Here is a 19,109-nt window from a genome sequence, read left to right as displayed (position 1 = left end):
CATTGCTTTACATTTGCATATGTAGTGCAAATTCACTTATCCTGTCTTGATGGATATTGATGCTTCACTGCTTTTTGTAACTCCATATTGAATCTTCTAGTATGTATATTTTGGTATATTCATAGATGTGGTTATGTTGATCTTGAGTTCCTTGAGGCCAGGCTATAGATTTTGTGCATTTGTAAGTTTTGAATAATTGTCTTCCGTCTTTTCCTTCCAATAAGAAAGAATTTAGATCTATTTCCAATCTTGATAACACATGAGAATACACATTTTCTTTCCTACACCTGAGCAGGCACCAACCTACCTTTGCCAATCTGATAGTAAAACTGCTATCTAGCATTTACTTAGAATTTCCTTCATCAGAGAAGCTGAGCGCCATGTAGTCACTGTGTGTCCTTTCCTGCTTGTTTCCTGGTTTTCTCTTTGCTCTGTCAGGTGGTTTCTGTGTTTGCTGATGTATCTTTGTTTTGATGTATTTGCTTTCTCTAGTCTGCAACCAGATATAACCCCAAACCAAAGCATCCATGTGTATCACTGCTGTGCTAGGGTGCACTTAGGGCGTTTCCAGCCCTGGTGTTAGGTCTCCAAGGTGGTTCTCATCCTCGTCTTTTGTTCCTGTGTCTGCTACTGAAGATAATCATATATACTCATGGCAGATGTTGGCTATGTACACAGTCCTTTATTTAACTATCTATTATTGTTCTCATCATTATTACTACTTAGTGGTAGTTGTCGTCATCGCAGTATGGGAGGTATGTGGCTAGCTCGTGGTATGCATGTTCAGAGGTGAAAGGACCTCAAGTGTCACTTCCTGCTTCTGGATGATCAGGCTGGGCTCAGCAGGCTTGCACAGCGTGGGATTTTACTCACAGAGCTCTTGTGTTGCTTGTCAACCTCTAGTGTTAAATAGGTTTATGATTTTGCTTTGAGCTTCCTTCAGAGTTACTTGGGCATCTGCTTGTGGAGCACAGGCAGCATATGCCTGGAAGCGGTACACAGTATTCTTCTCTGAAGGGTTATGAGTCCCGGGAGAAACTTCTAGAGGTCAAGGTCACAACAGCAATAATGGCCGTGGTTTTCTCTTCTCTTAGCCTACTACCCCTGGCTGCGGATGTCCTGGATTTTGATCAGCATTTCTGTTACTGTGATAAGCCACTGACCTAAAGCAACTTGAGAGAAAAGGATTTGTTAAGTTTATAGGAAATCAAGAGTCTCTCTTTGAAGAGAGAATCAACAGAGGAATGGTGCTTACTGGCTTGCTCCCTGGCCCATGCTTAGCTACCTTTTTTATACAGCCCAGGCCCACCTGCCTAGGGATAGCACCACCCACGGTGGACTTGGTCCTCCTTCAACAGTTAGCAATCAACACACTGTCCCACAGACAAGCCTGCAGGCCAGTCTGATGGGGGCAATTCCTGAGGTTTCCTCTCCTCTCCCCAGGTATGTCAAATAGACAATAAGATTTACCATCACAGAATGAAGGATATTTTATGACAGAGGCCCTTTCTGTTATATCACAAGAAAAAAACCTTTCTCTTCAGAGTTACAATTTGGGCATAGGACAGGCTTTTATTTAAATGAAGTTTTGGGGGCTCGTTTCTTCTGTTTTGAGACACTCTCACTATGTAGTTCAATCTACATAGTTTTAAACCCACAATGCCTCCTTGGGGTTGGAATTATAAGCATCAGTGGATTCTATATCCATCTTGGTCAATATTCTTAATTTACATTTATTTTTTGTTGGGGTGAGGGCACCTGCCAATTCGACATTCATGAAGGATGGTAAACTACTTGGATGGATAAGTTCTCTTCTTCCACCATGTGAATACTGAGGGTTAAACTCTGGTACCCAGCCTTGACCACAAGGACCTTCACCTACCGAACCATCTCACTCACCCTTGGCTCTCCTTCTTGACGTAGGAATCTGGCATTTGCTGTTACTCTCTGTTTTAGGAGAGGAGAGCAGGGCTTCCATGCAGGGGTGAAGCTGATAGGAGACAAGCCATGTATGCTGTGTCTGTCTAACTCCCCAGCACCCCAGAAACTCTGTTAGTGGCTGCATTTTCTCAGGGACATGTGACTTTTCTGTGTACCCTAACTGCTCTGGTGTGTTTCCTTAGGCTGTTCATTGAAAAACTTCCAAAACACCGTGACTACAAATCAGCTGTCATTCCTGAGAAGAAAGATGCAGTCAAGGTTCGTCCTTATCCTTACTGGTGTCTGTCTCTAAGCTCCAGAGCAGGGCAGAGCAACTGACATGCAACTGACATACAACTGACATACAACTGACATGCAACTGACATGCAACTGCAGAACATTCATCTGCCCATCAGAGCAGGAAAGACGACCTGGGCTGCCTCTGCAGCACGGGACAGTGGTGGGATGTCAGGGTGGCGGGGTTCGCGTCCTGTGTGAGACACTGCTGTAACTTTTGACTTGTCTTCTTCCTCTCTCCCTTTGCTGACATTGGAATACTCTAATTCTCAGGTTCCGCTTTGTATTTCAGAAATTAAAGAACGTCGCTTTCCCTAAAGCAGAAGAACTGAAGACAGAACTCTTGAAAAGATATACCAAAGAATATGAGCAGTATAAGGAGCGGAAGGTCAGTATGCACAGCCTGTGTGCTGCTTAGCCAGCCCCGGTCAGCGCTGTCGGGGCAAATAGAGTCTGTGAACTTAATGGGCTACTTTGTTTTGGGGGCACAAAGGCCAGTGACTCAAAAGAGCCACCAACCAGTAGGAATGTAAAGGATTCTAACAGATTTGCCCTATGTGTCCAAGAGGGTGACTTGAGGACAGACACCTGTGACCCTTCTGCCGTATCTACAGCAAGAAACCTGCCCACCGTGAAGATTCTCCCCAGAGCATAAAGCATTTCAGATCTCAGGAGTAGGAAGTTTAGGTCATGTGCTTATCCCAAGAGCTTTTTATAGTCATTGATTTCCCCAGTGGTATCAGTGGGTCTTGTTTAGAATAGTTAGTTTCAGCTTGTGGAGAAACACTCAGAGTCCTACACGGTTCGCTTGCAGGGCAGAAATACACACTGGAGCGGTACCTACATGCTAACATGTAGCTGTCTGCTGTGCTCTGTTCTGCACACAGGTGCTGACAACCAGCAGAGGGATTAGTGGCTGTCAGCCATACATTCCTAAGGCATTAAGTGGAAGGGGTTTATTCATTGATACTTTTTAGTTTAAATATCACTGTATTTAAATAAACACCAGAAAGGTTCTGGAGGCTCCAAGATAGAAGGTCTAAGCTTGGATTTTATTTTATAGCCTTGTTTGGGATACCAGGCATTTTATATAGACATATCTGAGATACAGGTATCTGAGACCCAGGTATATCAGATACAGGTACAGGTTATGTGGGATGGACAGCTGAGGTACATCATGATTTAAGGTAAAGAATAAAGGGCAGTAGAGTGCCAGTGCCCTAGTTGCTTCCATGTCACCATGCTAAAGCACTCCTGCAAAAGCAACTTAAAGGAGAAAGCATGGATTTTAACTCACAGTTCAAGGTGCAGCCCACAATAGCAAGAGCTTGAAGCAGTTAACCACATTTCATCCATAGACAAGAACAGGGAGGGGCTGGTAAAATGGCTCAATGGGTTAAAGATGCTTGCCTCCGAGTCTGGCGGCCTGAGTTCAATCCCCTGACCTACATAGTAGAAGCAGAGAGCTGAGTCCCACAAGTTGTCCTCTGGCCTTCATACATGAGCCTTGGCGCATGTCCCCACCCCATTAAACATAAGTAAAGGTAACGTTGAGATTAGAAAACAAGGGAGCAGCATGAAGGCTTGCACTCTGGTGTTCCTCTCCCTCTTGCCATTTCAAACCGGCTGGGATCCCCTCACACAGGGAATGGTCCCATCCATAACTGAGATGGGTCTTCCCAAATGAAGTAATGTAAATAAGATGATCCCCTACAGACAGCTCATCGCTGTGTTTTCGGGATGATTCTAAAGTCTGTCAAGTTGGCAATGAACACTAGCTTTCACACCGATGCACCTTGACGATAGGAACTTCTGCTGTCCTTGAAAATGGGTTACGGTGGCTTGGTCGAAAGGGATGCTGCCTATACTCCTCGCTTTAAGAGGTATTGAATGAAGCATGAATTCTGAATTGGGAAGTGAGACCAGAGCAAAACTATACTTTGGACATCTCTGTTCCGATGCTTTTCTTCTGAGGGATGAAGTGTTAGCCTAGAACCTTTACTTTCTCTGTAGAAAAAGGAAGAAGAGGAACTTTCCCGGAAGATCGCCATCCAGCAAGAGTTGGAAAAAGAGAAGCAGAGAGTCGCCCAGCAGAAGCAGAAGCAGCTAGAGCAGGAGCAGTTCCATGCCTTTGAGGAGATGATCCAGAAACAGGAGCTGGAAAAAGAGCGGCTAAAAGTTGTCCAAGAGTTCGGGAAGGTAGACCCTGGCCCCGGCGGGCCTCTGCTCCCTGATCTGGAAAAGCCTTGTGTAGACATGGCCCCCAGCTCACCTTTCTCGCCCACGCAGACTTCAGACTGTAACACAACCATGAGGCCAGCTAAGCCACCTGTGGTGGACAGGTCCCTGAAACCTGGAGCATTGAGCATCATAGAAAATGGTGAGTCCCCTCACTGATGCCTTCTTCCGTCTCTCTTACCTCCATGGTCCCACTTGAGTCTGTCAACAGAACATTGTGGGATGAGTACTGTCTTTTTCTGACCTGCCACCCTGACTGTCTTGTCTTTCAAAAAGGTCTTGAACTTAAGTTAATCTTAGTCAGTTTTAAAAAAAAAAAAAAAAAAAACTTCCTGGAATTCAGACCCTCAGCTTGTAAAGGTTCTACAGAAATGTGAAGTGTTCAGTGAACTAGAGATCACAGGGGGTCCTTCCTAGAAGCAGTTTTAAAATGTTTAGTGCCACATGAAAAGCAATGGCTGACTTCTTTAAAAGGCCACTGAATCACCCCTGCCTAGACCGTTCCTAGTCGGTAAGGAGCTTGGTCAGTATGAGTATGTGCCTTGCAGATGGTTATGTGGTCATTCATAAAAACTAGTGTCCCATCTTCTAATGCGTGTAAGAAGGAAGGATGGCTGGGCTCTGATGGCTGGCCTTTCAGACCCCCTCCTTTGTTTTCTCTGAAGCCTCCTCCATGTTCTGCTCCTTGCTGCTTATCCTCTGCTCTGGGGAACTCTTTCTAATGTCTGACCCACCACTCTGTTAGCTTCTGTCTAGACTTCTGCCTTTCCTGTTTGCTTGAAGCTTCTCCAGCTCCTCTCTGTTCAGTCAGATTGATGAACCCCACAGAACTCCCAGAGCTCTTCTTAGCCTCAGTGTTTTAAATTATTTCCTTCATAGTGCCATCACTCGCCAGTAGCTAGATTCTAACTTCCTGTACGCAAGGCCTTACGTCTTTCTCCGCTGTGTTTCCTATGGGCTGACATGCCTTCTGAGGGTGGACTGAGTGGTCGCTGGGTTGCTTCTGCTAGACCTTAATCTGTCACCCACACATGCAGTTGTCAGACTGCTGTTGCTCTGTCTGCAGTTTGTGTTGTCCGCTCCTCTCACTTTCTGAGTCTCCCACAGCTTCTCTGAGGAATTCAGGAATAGCTCTTGCTATCTTGGATGGGTTTTACAAGCTGCTTTGGAAATGCCTGTTGAGAACCGCACTAGTCCCACATTCAGGTGCCAAAAAATGTTGGGGCCTAGGCTGCCCCACTTTGGGCAGCCAAAAATGTTGAGGCCCTCTCCACTCTGCGCTTGGCGGCCACTGTATCCCAGCCCAAGCTGCCGCTCTGGTCCGCAGGTCGGGGTTCAGCAAGAGAGAGAGTGAGGACAGACTCGAAGAATGGAGACCAGACAGAGTGTGTTTCAATCCCGTTTATTCTTCAGTCTCTCTTCCTAGTCCAAGTCCCGAGTCTTGAGTTCCTAGTTCCTAGTCCCTAGTTGTACTCCTCCTAGTTCCTAGTTGTACTCAATCTGTTCTCTTCCGAGTGTCTAATGTCTACTCCTACTCTAGAGTCTGAATCTCTGTTACTCCAAATTGTTCTCCAAGTTGTACTCTCTAAAGTGTCTGATTCTCTGATCTCCAAATTGTTCTCAACTCTCCTGTCTGCCTCTCGCCTTTTATATGTCTCACTTCTAAGCCATGCCTTTTTGTCCCGCCTTTAAGTCATGCCCTTAGGGCTTGTCTCTAAATCTGATCTCTAAATCACACTCTTAAGTCCCACACCTTTAATCTCACACACCTTTAATCTCACACACCCAAGGGAAAATCCTGGGTATCTAAAGCAAGATGTTATCAGAGTGTGCTCAGCTGTTGTAGGCTATTGTAATCACATCTCTTATCAGGGTATATGGCTCAAGATGGCTACAAAGCTGATAGCCGCTTTCTGCTAAAAGTTGGCTCCCAACAAATGCCTACTTAGGGGACAAACTGTATCTTCTTGTGGTGCCATTTGGCTTTCTTCTAGTGGTATTCCTTGGCATACCAGGAGGTCAGAGAAAAACCCTGAGTATTGGTCGTCAGCTTCTACCTTGTTTGAAACAGGGTCTCTTTGTTGTCCACAATAAGCTTCTGATGGTCCTTCTGTTCCCGCCTCTCATCTTCCCATAGGCTTGTAGATATGCCCTGCCCTAACTGAATTTATATGGCTTCTGGGGATTTGAACTTAGATCCTCACACTTGTGCAACAGTCTCTGTACTCAATGAGCCATGATCTCCTCAGTCCCTGGGTTTTGGGTTTGTTTTCTCCTGAGTCTCACGATATAGTCTGAACTTGAGATTTCCCCTAGCACAAGATTCTGAGAACTGAGATAACAGTTGTCTACTATCACGCTTCACTTTTCAGAAACACTTAAAAGATAGTAGGTAAGCCTTCTCTTACCTTGAATTGTTAAAAAACATTCTCTTCTTGAAGGATTAGGATCTTAAAACATGAATGCAGAGATCTGTGTCGATCCGATCTAGATGAGGCAGTCAGCCTTCTCCAGCTGTGAGTTTATGTAGTTAGTAATCCACACTTCCAAAACACGCAGTGAGGCTGGAGTAAGATAACACTGTTCCAAAAGGAGAAATAGGCAGGAGAGGGGTGGCTGGTTCCAGCGAAACCCAGAATCCCGTGGCTCAGCTTTGCTGGGCTCAGTCCTCCAGCTGCAGCCATTGCTGGAATCTCAAGCTGTCAGCCCCGGCCCTGTGGCCTCAGACTTTTCCCTCTTGCCCATTTCAGTTCCCACCATTGAAGGCCTGCGGCACATTGTGGTGCCCCGCAATCTGTGCTCAGAATTTCTTCAGCTTGCCAGTGCCAATACCGCCAAAGGCATTGAAACCTGTGGAGTCCTCTGTGGAAAACTGGTAAGGACGTGTAACTTCCATAAACTGGGGCTGCTTCCTCTGTGGCCTCTCCCATGACTGGGAATCTGGAGTCTCTCTATACCAATCCCTCCACAGAGTGTATGGCATGGTCCCAGGGGCAGGGGGAAGGCAGATCCCTGAAGTTTACAAGGCTAGACAGGCAGCCTGTTTGATGAGTCTTGTGGCCAGTAAGAGGCCACATCTCAAAAACAAATTAATTAAATGCATGAAGAAGAACATACACAAAGTTTTTCTCTGACCTACACATGCACAAGTGTACATATACACTGTAATTCTTACTGGTCAGGAATGCTACCTCATGCCTGTAATCCTACCTCTTGGGAATCTGAGAAGGAAGACTTTTCTCGAGTTTGAAGTCAGCTACATAGTGAATTCTGGCCAGTATTGGCTATATAATATGACTTCGTCTTAAGAAAGAAAAGAAGAGAGGGCGGGAAGGAGGCTTGATTCTACATGGAGGAGGACTCAGCTCCCCTTGTGGCCTGTGAATACAAATCATCTATGGCTTTTCTTTGTGTCCACAAAGTGTGCAGCTCTTTGCAGAAAAGGAAGAGAGCCTGGGATAAAGAGTGCTGAGCAGTGTGTTCACCAGGAGATGTAGGACCTGGGAGGAAGGCAAGCCCACTGAAGCTTGAACTCATGCCTTGATGCTCCAGAAAATAGTGACTTAGAATAAATCACACTTGGACCCTAGGTGACAAGGCCCGAGCAAGGAAACTCTTTAGACACATGCAGAAGACACTCTGGAGAGTGTCCCAAGATTCCCGAGCAGAACTGTTTGGCTGTTACAAGAAAGACCCTACGGCTATGTCATTGGCCCAGCCTGTGCTAAGAGGGAGATCTGGGGTTTGTCTCAGCATCTGTGGCTTTATGGGCTACCCAGGCAAAGAACATGAACTCTGAGTGGTGTGAAGCACTGGGCTGAGAGGAGGAATGTGAGCCATGCCCAGCTGCTCCACTTTCCCCCACTCTGAGCGAGTGGGGCTGAGAGCCCCCAGGGAGTTCTAACCTGTTGTTTTCTCCTTTGCAGATGAGAAATGAATTCACAATCACGCATGTTCTCATCCCCAGACAAAATGGTGGGCCTGATTATTGCCACACAGAGAATGAAGAAGAAATTTTCTTTATGCAGGATGATCTTGGACTCCTCACTCTTGGCTGGATCCATGTAAGCGAATGTGACAACCTGGGCTTGGATACCTCCTCTCTGTTAGAGCACACTGTCCACATCATGTTAGAGCATACTGTCCACATCACTGTCTGAGCAAGGACAAACCCTCTCCCAATCATTTGCCTCTGCACACATGACCAGTGCTCTAGCATCAACTCAGAGTACCACCGAGAGCTTTTAGCTTTTTTCTAAATTTTATCTTATCCTAAAAATAGCTCTTCAGTGTTTTGGTGTCTCTGAGCTGGTTGGTGAGGGGAAGCTGGCCTAGAATGTTTGTGGGCATGCTATAGAGACCATGTACCTAAAAGCTGTGTAAGTGAAACTATTTTAAATAAGCCAAGGGAGTTCATTCTAATGGCAGCACTTTGTCCTCTGGAGAAGCACTGCCCTTTGCACACGGTTTTCCAGTGCCTGCAAATACAGTAAACGCTTCTGAGAAAACAATCTTCAAGGCAAGGCTTTAGCTCCTTCCCTAAAGAGTACTCCCAAATGTTTCTGGAATTTATAAGGCCTCGAGCTCACAGAACAAGCTGTTTCTTCTTGGCACGTGACAGGTGTAAGTCACAATCAGGTGTTTTACTTGGAGATTCTGGAGGTCCCACACACGTGTAGTCAGCCCTAGGGCCGTGCTGATGTACAGGGGCAGCCTTCCGCCCTTGTTGCCTTCTCAGTTCAACTGTGTAAGTTCTCACTGGCTTGCCAATGAGATATGAAACGATATCAAGGATATGAAACAGCAGATAGAAAACTTGCCCTGTGATACCTGAGGACAAATAGAAGACCACAGAGAAAACGAGCACCTGCGCCCACAAGGCAGAGTGCACTGTGTTCTTCAGAAGGTCGGCAGAGGACACTGCGGGTTTCAAAGGAAGAGGGGGTCACACCTGAGGTGACTTAGGATGACTTGTAATGAGATGCAAAGGAGAGCTTCATGGGGGAGGGGTTGGCACTAGACAGGTACACCATGCTCCTGCAGCAGTGAGCAGTTCTTTCAGCTGGGATTTGTGGTTTTCATCAGAAGAGATGCAGGGTTAAAGCAAGAGCACTATCTGGGGGGCTTCTGTTGCAAGCTGGTCCTGGCAGCCTCAAAGGTGGGGAGAGTTGACAGCAAGAAAAGTTATTCACTGGCAGCTGGGGAGACGGGCTCCCCAGCATAAAGTGCGGTGCGTGGTGGAAGGGAGCGAGGATGTGGGGGACCAGGAAATGTGTAAAATCACAAAGCAGGGACATGGAAGGGGGAAATTCAGGATGCTCGCCAGCCTTGGGCTCTAGCTTGGAAGAGACTCAGAGTTCCTGCTAGAGTGGGGAGCTCACTGCCAGTATTAATCCAGTGAGACCCACTGTTGCAATGGTGGGGCGGAGGCTGTAAGGCTTTGTAGTCATGGGAAGCTGCAATCCTCACACTCAGCAGGGTGAGATAGGATTATGAGTTGTGGCCAACCTGGGCTACATACATAGCAAGACAAAACAAAGGCAACAAAACAGAGGAAGTCCGGGCACGAATGATAGGGAAGGTAGAGGCTGACGGGGGTGGGGGGTGGAGGGGGTAGATGTGAGGTGCTCTTGGCAGAGCTGGGGGGACAGACTGAGTACCTGCTTGTTAAGTGTGGAATGGCTTGGTCATGGTTTGCTTTGACTTGGCTTTGATGATCCAAAAGCTTTGTGAGTGTTCGTGGACTAAGTGTAATGCACTTAGTCATTAAGCCAACATCTAAGTGCAGCGCTATCCAAATAAGGAAACAGGACCCGCAGGAGCCTGCTCTGCCCCTCCCACTTTCTGTCTCCTGGAATGAGCCTCCTCTTGCTCCCACCACCCCTTCTCCCTTCCTGTGGAGTTCACCTCCTAAGTACGGCTCCCTTCCTTCTGTACTTCAGCTCTGCTTGGGTCTCACTTTCTTGAAATGCAGTTATAAGATTTGTAATTTTTTTCATATGCAGCTGCCTGGTGTGGTGTTTTTACACCTGGAGAGCAGTGTGGAAGGAGAGAAAAGGCGGGTGTGGCAAGATAATGTAGCTTAGGACAGCATCACATCAGAAGGGCACAGGGGGCTTGTCTTTGTATAAAGAGAAAGCACACAGCCCTCTGAGTCAGGGCTCAAGTCAGAGAGCTGCAGACGCAGAGAGACTGAACTGACATTGGAAGGAGTCACAGAACCTCTTCAGTGAGGCTGGGTGAGGCTCTGCTGCTGAGCAATGGGGAGGCAGAAGGGCCTGGGGGTGGGGGTGGGGGTGGAGGTGGAGGTGGAGAGGCGGCTCAGTGGTTAAGAGCTCTTCTTGCTCTCCTAAAAGGATCTAAGTTTGGTTTCTAAAACAGCCTCCCGTAACTCCTGCACCAAGGGATCCGACACCCACTTCTGGCCTACCCATGACACCTGCACATGTGTGGCATGTATTCACATGACACCTGCACATGTGTGGCATGTATTCACATGACACCTGCACATGTGTGGCATGTATTCACATGACACCTGCACATGTGTGGCATGTATTCACACAGGCATGTACTAATGGAAACATAAGTAAGACAACTTCTGTTTAAATAAATCTTTTTTAAAAAGAAAAAAGAAACTAAAGGAGAGGCTGGCTCCAAAACAATTCATGTTTAGACTCCAAACGTAGTTACGGTTTAGACTTCAGGAAGAACGAAGCATGGAAGGGGTCTAGTTCTCCATGAGGGTCCAGCTAGGGACACGAGGAGAGAACGACAAAAGAGGACTGGCCAGCTGGTTCCGTATGTAAAAGCATCGCTGCCCAGCCTCTCGCCTGTGGCCCACCTGGTGGCAGCAGAAAACTGACTCTCACAAGTTGTTCTCTGACCTGCACATGCACCCATGACCTGGACAGGCAAACACGCGTACACACACACACACACACACACACACACACACACACACAAATGTAATGTTTTAAATGAAAACAGTAGGCTATAGGTCTTCTCCTATTTTTAAAATTTTAAATTTCACGAGAAAATACAAAGATCAGTTCTTCCTCTCTTTCAGTGCACCGTCTATTTCCTACCTGACAGCCGTGACCTCAGACATCTCAAACCTCGCCGTCTTCCTCTTATTTCTCAGAGCTTTTAAAAGCTGACTTTATGCCATGTTTTCAAGGTATAAAGTTGACAAAAATCTTACAAATCTACATGTGATGTATAGCATGCTTTGAGACAGGCAGACATTGTGAATACTGAGTTGACCATGCTCTTTGTATGAAAAGAATACATAAACATCTGCTTACTCCAGGCCTGGCAGCTCATAGCTGTATCACACGACTTAGGAGGCTGGGGCAGGAGGTGAGTTTGAGACCAGCCAGGGTTACATAGTGAGTTCCAGGGCAGCCTGGGCTATAGAGTTAGATCTTGTTTCCAAATAAATAAAATTCATCTCAGTCATTTGTGGTTCCATGCTCTGCCTCGCTGCTGTGGTGTGAACACAGTTCAGGCAGATGAAACACAGAGGTGCTAGGTTATGAGCATAGCCTAAGATGGGGGACCTAGCCCAGGTGAAAAAAACGAGACAGGCTGGGACTGAAGCTGGGGTTTTCAAACTCCTGGACACCCAGACATTGCTGGGAACCCCAAGGAGTTGGGAAAGGGGTCACAGGTCAGCGATGAGCCTGGGGCTGGGGGAGGGGGAATCGGGCTTAACTCAGGGGTGAGTGTCTGGAGCACAGAGGGGCCTTCTGTGGGAGACTTAGGCAGCGCAGTTCTGTATGACGAAGGCTTCCCCCCACAGTGATTCTTGATGAGTTACAGTCCTTACTTTTCAAAACTGTTCATTGGTAGTGAAAAATAGATGCATACGACCTACTCAGGGTGGACCAGAGGTTAAATACTTTTTGCAGGAAGGAATGTCTGGGAGGGGAAGCTTATTGGCTAAACCCTCGGGGCCAACCAGATACCTCAGTAGCATGGAGAACTCTGTGTTCTGTGCTATGTGACCATTTGTCATGATCCTCATCTGGTGTGTCGTCATCACTTGCTCCAGGACAAAAACCAGGTACGGAGTAGATGAAATACCTAGTAATTCTCAGATACGAGAATTACTAGGGTTTCTGAATCTGCTCGACCTTCCCAGTTTTTGTCTGGCTACGCGGTTCCACTTGCCCCACAGTCATTTTCTAGTATAAAGTGCACAGTGTCGTACTCTGATTGCTATGTTACAAATCTCTTGATCTTTCAAGGACCTTTAGAGTCCCCACACACTGGTGTTAGACTCCTCCTGTTTACAGTGCTGGGAAGAAACTCACTATAAGGGTCAAGTGTATTCCTCCTGGTTGCATATAGCTCTCTACTTGACGATGAGGTCAGGGCCAGCTGTTGGGGGATCCTCCGACCTGCCTGCCTCAGCGGGTCAGCATGGCAGCTGGATCACTGGAAATTCTCTGATCTCTTTCATCTTTCAGACGCATCCCACCCAAACGGCCTTCCTGTCCAGTGTGGACCTGCACACTCACTGCTCCTACCAGATGATGTTACCAGAGTCCATAGCGATTGTCTGCTCCCCAAAGTTCCAGGAGTGAGTACCGAAGAGGTGGTTCTGGGTCTTACAAAGCAAAAATTCTCTTATTAGTGAAAGCAACTGTGTGTGAGTTTGTGTTTGCTTATGTGTGCACATGAGCGAGTGTAGGAGGGTGCCTGTACATACATGTGGTGGCCAGAGGCTGACTTGAGATATCTTTCTCTTGCTTTTCCACCTTATTGTTTTGGACACAGGGCCTCTTGCTGAACCTGGAGACCACTGATTCGGCTGGAGACCTCCACTCTCTGCCTCCCTAGCTGGGGGATTTTAAATGCCTCCTATCATGTCAGGCTGTTTCTGTAGATACTGGAGACACCATCATGGGTTCTCATGTTTGTACATCAAGGATTTTGCCAACTGAGCCATCTTCCAGGCCCCAAGACCTTTTTAAAAATGAAATCCATAAACAGTCTTAATTGTCTGCTCTAGAAGGCTTCCTTGAAGCTCCATGTTCTGGTAAACATGACTTACTCTTTAAAAGATATGTTCATAATGTTGATTTTCTAAGAAAAACCTTCAAGAAATTTGAACTGTTTAAAGTTACAAGATCTCAAGAGCCTAAGGTTAAAGGTTAAACTTCCCACATGGTTCACTCTCGCCAAGAGTTGCCTCTTTTCACTGCAGATGTCCTGTTTACTCTGGATTCTCCAGCAGAGCTAATACGGGGAGAGTGTTGAGCTAGCCTTTGTATTTTTCATTTTTTCGAGTTTCACTTTTGTGCACCTTAGCATTATGCCACAGGTTCAGCAACTCCGTTCCCTCTCTCTTCCTCAGACTGAAGAATCTTAATTAAACCTAACTAATTAATTGTTCATCAGTCCTTGTTTTGCTCCTGCTTAAAACTGTTGCTGATTTGCTCAAAGGAAGTTTTTCACTTTAGTTTTGACTTTCAATTAGAGATTTCCTCTTTGGAGGCTAGAGAGATGGCTCAGCAGTTCACAGCACTTGTTGCTTTTGCGGAGGACCTGGGTTCAATTCCCAGAACCTACAGAGCGGCTCTTGCTTTCCTGTCACTCCAGTTCCAAGACTTCTGACCCCTTCTCTTGGCTGCACTGTGTCCCAGGCATGTAAGCAAAGCACTCATAGAATGAGTAAGTCTCTAAAACGAAGAATTCTTGTTTGATTCTTCTTTATAATCACCAGATAAATTATTCTTTAACTGTGACCTCATCTCCAGAGAAGAGAGCTATAAGCTGGCATCCTGTGAAAGCTATCTCAAACTTACCTCAGCCTGCAGAATCAGTGTGCTTGCCTGGAATGTGTGTGTGTGATAGAAAGAAGCTGTCTTAGTTAGAGTTTCGATTGCTGTGAAGAGACACCACGACCACAGCAACTCTTATAAAGGACAACATTAATTGGGGCTGGCTGACAGTTCAGAGGTTCAGTCCATTATCACCATGGGTAATGGCAGGGATGCAGGAAGACATGGTGCTGGAGAAGGAGCTGAGAGTTCTGCATCTTGATCCACAGGCAGCAGCAGGAGACTGTGTGCCACACTAGGCATAGCTTGAGTATATAAGACCTCAAAGCCCGCCTCCATGGTGATACACTTCCTTTAACAAGGCCACATCTCCTAATAGTGCCCACTCTCTATGGCCAAACATTCAAGCACAAGTCTGTAGGGGCCATTCCTAGTCAAACCACCCCAGGAAGAAAAACAGACAAGATGGGTGTTAGGATTGAGGGGGATGGACTTCTTTGCTTGACTCCGAGCCTTCCCTTTCTTATTTCAGAACTGGATTCTTTAAGTTAACTGATTATGGCCTTCAAGAGATTTCAACCTGCCGGCAGAAAGGCTTTCACCCCCATGGCAGAGACCCACCGCTGTTCTGTGTACGTATCTATGTAGAATCGGGCAAGTACATGGAGCTCACGAGGTCCTTTCTAACCCGCATTCAGCCCTGTCACTCACCGTCCCCGAGTTCCATAATCCGCATGGATGCAGGAAGCAGTGGGCATTGGAAGCAGGCTTGGCTCTCAGCTCTGTCACCCAGTGACTTCGTGTCTGTGAGGCTGCTGACTCTTCCTGGGTCTTTCCTGCTCTGGGGGATAATAAGAATACTTACTTTACAGGGTCGATGAAAGGATGAAATAAGTAGGATGCTGGTGTAGCCCAGTGGCAGGATGCGTGCTCAGCATGCCTGAGGCCCTGGGTTCGATCCCCAGCATCACTGGAAAAGGAAGTAATAACAGAAAGTACCTGATAAATTGTCTGTTTATCAAATGTTACTTTGTTATTTGTCAGTTACTAAGTTTCAGTCAGCAGTCTGAGGGCAAAGGGAAAAGCCATATCATATAGGTAAATTAAAAATGAAACAATTCTAGAATTTTGCCTACAAAGTAGGGTTCTCCCCTCCCTAGGAAGTGGTTTCTTCACCCAGATTGTGTCCGTGATAGCAAGATTAGCTGATCAGATGTCAGCAGTCGGATGAGCCTCGGGTCAATGAGATTCTGGCGCTCTCTTCCACACCATTGGGGAGGGGGGTCAGGGATCCAGAGAAAAGCAAACAATAAAAAGGTACCAGAGCCATGCCCCATAAAATATGCAAGATCTGGGGATAGGTAGAGGTGAGACCCATGGGAAATTAAGATCATGGGATCTGGGAGCTGATTTTGTATGCTAGAACAGATATATACACACACACACAGCCTTCCCCGGGGACGGTGTGATTCAGACCATGAGTAGAGCTTGGTGGGAATGATGATTCCAAGACCCGTTACTGTAACTGCTACTGACATCATGGTCCAGCTTCCAGACCAGGAACCACTGACTTTGAGCCAGCATTTTATTTATTTAATTAGTTTTCAGAACATCACAAGAGTACTGCTTCTATATCACTCCCACCCCTGCCTTCCCCTCCAGGCTCTCCCACGCCCCCTCTTCTCCCTCCCAAACTCATGATTTCTTTTTTAATTATTATTATACACACACGCACGCACACGCACGCGCACGCACGCGCACGCACACACACATACACACGCACACACATACACATGCACACACACAAACATACACACACACAAACATACACACACACACACGCACACCACACACACACACATGCGCGTGCGCACTCACGCATGCATACCCGTGCACACATGTGCACACACACATACAAACACACATACACACACATGCATACACACGTGCACAAGCACACACGCATGCACACACACATGCACACGCATACACACGCACACACATACACACACACACATATATATATAGCCTACTGAGTCCATTTAGTTTTGCTCTCACGTCCCTGTGTCCTGGGCTGACCACTTGAGATTGGACAATGGATGTATTCAGGAGCTCATCCCTGGAGAAAACTCGCTCTCCCTCTCTCAGCAGACAATGCCCTCCTGTAGCCTTTCATCTAGGGAGGGTGTGAAATTTCTCCCATTCCATGTCATGTCAGACTGATACTGTCAGTATGCTTGTCTTGTTCATGCAACCGTATTGTTGATATTTCATGGATGCATTTTCCCTGTGACGCCTAGGGCTCACTGTGTAACAGCAGGCATCCTGAGCCTCTGGCCCCTCATCTGAGATTGTCCCTGAGCCTTGGGTTTCCTGGGTGCATTGTAGCGATGTCACTTGTTTTCTGTGTTTGGATCAACTGTAGCTCTCTGTGATAGTCTCCATCTGCTGCAAAAGGAAGCTTTGTTGATGAAGGGTGAGAGCTACCCTTATCTGTGTGTAAAAGGATGTTTAGAACAGTCAGAAACTATATTGGTTTAGGAGCACAGCAGTAGTGGGATCTTCTCTCAGGTCTGTGACCTCTCCAGCTGTGGCTAGATTTACAATACCAAGTGCAAATTCTCTCCCACCCAGAAGGCCTTAAGTTCCATTAGGCAGCTGTTAGTCACTCCCAAGATAAAAGTGCCCCTATTGTGCCAGTGTGGATGTCTCGCCTGTCGGGTCGTTGCTGTGGCTCGTAGGCTTTATCACTGGGTAGGACATCCAAGTGGCTCTCTTCCTTAGCAGCTGCATAGTACCTCTCAATACTGTTAAGAGCCAGTCCTTAGCAAAGAGGCTGTCCAGGTCAGTTCCAGCTCAGATCCTCCAAGTACTGTGTCTAAAAGAGCATGGTATCTTCAGCAATAGCGTCTTACCTTCAAGTTCTGGAAGGTGACCAAGGCCAATGACAATAGCTCCTATTGTTTTAGGAGACTTGTATTCTACAACCAACAACTCAGAGAAGTTTCCCATGCCTAGAAATGGGGTCTCGTTAGATAGTAAATGGCTTTTGGGGAAAGCACCATCACCCCATGTGGTGTGTGTATTATTTATATATGTGTGTGTGTGTTATATAGTTACATAGTTATATGTATATATGTATGTATACATATATATATACTCCCTGTATACATATATATGTATATAATTATGTGTATATGTTAAAACCATGTAACTATATAACTATGTATTTGCACATGCATATATTACACATATACAAATATAATATGCATATCCTTATATATATTAGGTGGAAACAGGATCTCAACATGTAACCTGGTGAGCCTAGTATTCACTATGTAGACCAGATAGCCTTGAATTCACAGAGCTCCACCTGCCCCCTGCCTTCTGCCTCCTACGTGCTGGAATTAAGCATGTATGCCATCATAGCTAGCATATTTTATATATATTTAAAGTAAACTTATAACATGGCATGCTTCTCTGGTTTTAAGCACCCTTAGTGCTATTTATCTCATCTTCGCTCTCTCCCTATATTTGCCTTCCTCCCCATTCCCAGCTAAGTCCCCCCATAACTCTCTTAAACCCCTCTGAGGCACTTGACTCCTCCTGCACCCCCCCCCCCCGAGCTCCTGACCCATCTCCCTGCTGTGGCCCCCTTCTACTCTCCTGGCTTCTTCTCATTCATCGGGGACATACTCAAATGTAAAGATTCAGTGCTAAAATCGACAAATAAAGAGAATATTTGGCATTTGTCTTTCTGGATCTGGGTTACCTTGAGTGGTCATTTTAAATGAGATGTTTGAGACTAGAGATGTAGCTCAGCTGGTGGAAGGATTTCCTCACAAGCCCCAGACCCTGGCTCCAATCCCCAATGCTAACGAACAGAGCACAGTAGTACATACTTACAATACCAACACTCAGAGGTAGCACCAGAAAGATCTAGGCCAGCCTGGGCTACCTAGGGAATTTGAAGCCAGTCATATTACCAAGGCGCAAATAAATAAATATTTTTTTAAATGACTCTAAAGGATTTTCCACAACTTCATTGTTTCTTTTTCCCTTTCAGGACTGCAGCCATGTCACTGTCAAGGACAGAATTGTGACGATCACAGACCTTCGGTAAATCTCAATCATGAACCAGGAAGATGGCTCACTGGGTAAAAGCACTTGCCACCAAGCCCAAAAGCCCAAGTTCAATTCCTGGTACCCACATGGTAGAAGGAGAATACCAACTTTCCCTAAGTTGTCCTCTGACCTCCATTTGTGTATTGTGGTATGTGCACACACACACACACACACACACACACACACACACACACACTATTAATTTAAAAAATGAATAAATGTGAATTACAAAAGGAGTCCTACCCTCCTCTCAAGCTACACATCCTGTGCAGTTTACTAGCCCCCTGTGGAGTTAAGTAAGCTTTTAAGACAGAGTAAGAAAGGGTCAACACTGGGGGAGACTGTTGTTTTTTTTTTTTTATTTGAAATCATCTCAGTTTTTAAGACAAATATGAAAATGACCAAATCACACCAAGCAACTAACTCAAAAATTAGGATGGGAGAGAAACACCTCTCTAGATCCAACCACTGGCCTTCTGTCTGTCTTGAAATGTGTCTGCCAACTTGTTCCTTTCTGCCTTTGGACTAAATAGGGGCATCCGTGCAAAACTGTGAAAGCCATTTTGAAGGATCTGGCTTTTTATCATCTGTGGCGTCACTGAGGGAGCTTATCATTCTGGTGGGATGTGCATGAGGCGCTCACAGGCCCCCAAACATTGATTTGTTTAAAAAGTATATTATTTAAAAGGTTACGGCGCTATTTTCTTCTGTAATAAAACGGCTCACTTGTGTTGTGCTCTA

The 19,109-nt window shown here is 46.1% G+C and overlaps 1 protein-coding gene across 4 annotated transcripts in view; it reads left to right on the top strand.

Annotated features, from left to right (window-relative positions):
- Positions 1 to 19,109, top strand: part of Stambp (STAM binding protein) — a 25,214-nt gene extending 6,105 nt beyond the window's left edge. For all 4 annotated transcript variants that reach the window (XM_034512524.2, XM_076939969.1, XM_034512525.2 and 1 more), the window contains 8 exons: positions 2,124 to 2,199; positions 2,510 to 2,605; positions 4,231 to 4,597; positions 7,206 to 7,330; positions 8,382 to 8,519; positions 12,927 to 13,039; positions 14,776 to 14,875; positions 18,310 to 19,109. In XM_034512524.2, the coding sequence (XP_034368415.1) occupies positions 2,124 to 2,199; positions 2,510 to 2,605; positions 4,231 to 4,597; positions 7,206 to 7,330; positions 8,382 to 8,519; positions 12,927 to 13,039; positions 14,776 to 14,875; positions 18,310 to 18,366 (1,072 nt within the window). In that variant the 3' untranslated portion in view covers positions 18,367 to 19,109. The remainder of the gene's footprint in view (positions 1 to 2,123; positions 2,200 to 2,509; positions 2,606 to 4,230; positions 4,598 to 7,205; positions 7,331 to 8,381; positions 8,520 to 12,926; positions 13,040 to 14,775; positions 14,876 to 18,309) is intronic.

Source organism: Arvicanthis niloticus, chromosome 9 (genome assembly GCF_011762505.2).
Source record: "Arvicanthis niloticus isolate mArvNil1 chromosome 9, mArvNil1.pat.X, whole genome shotgun sequence".
NCBI classification, from domain to species: Eukaryota; Metazoa; Chordata; class Mammalia; order Rodentia; family Muridae; genus Arvicanthis; species Arvicanthis niloticus.
This window is presented reverse-complemented; position numbering and strand designations above follow the sequence as displayed.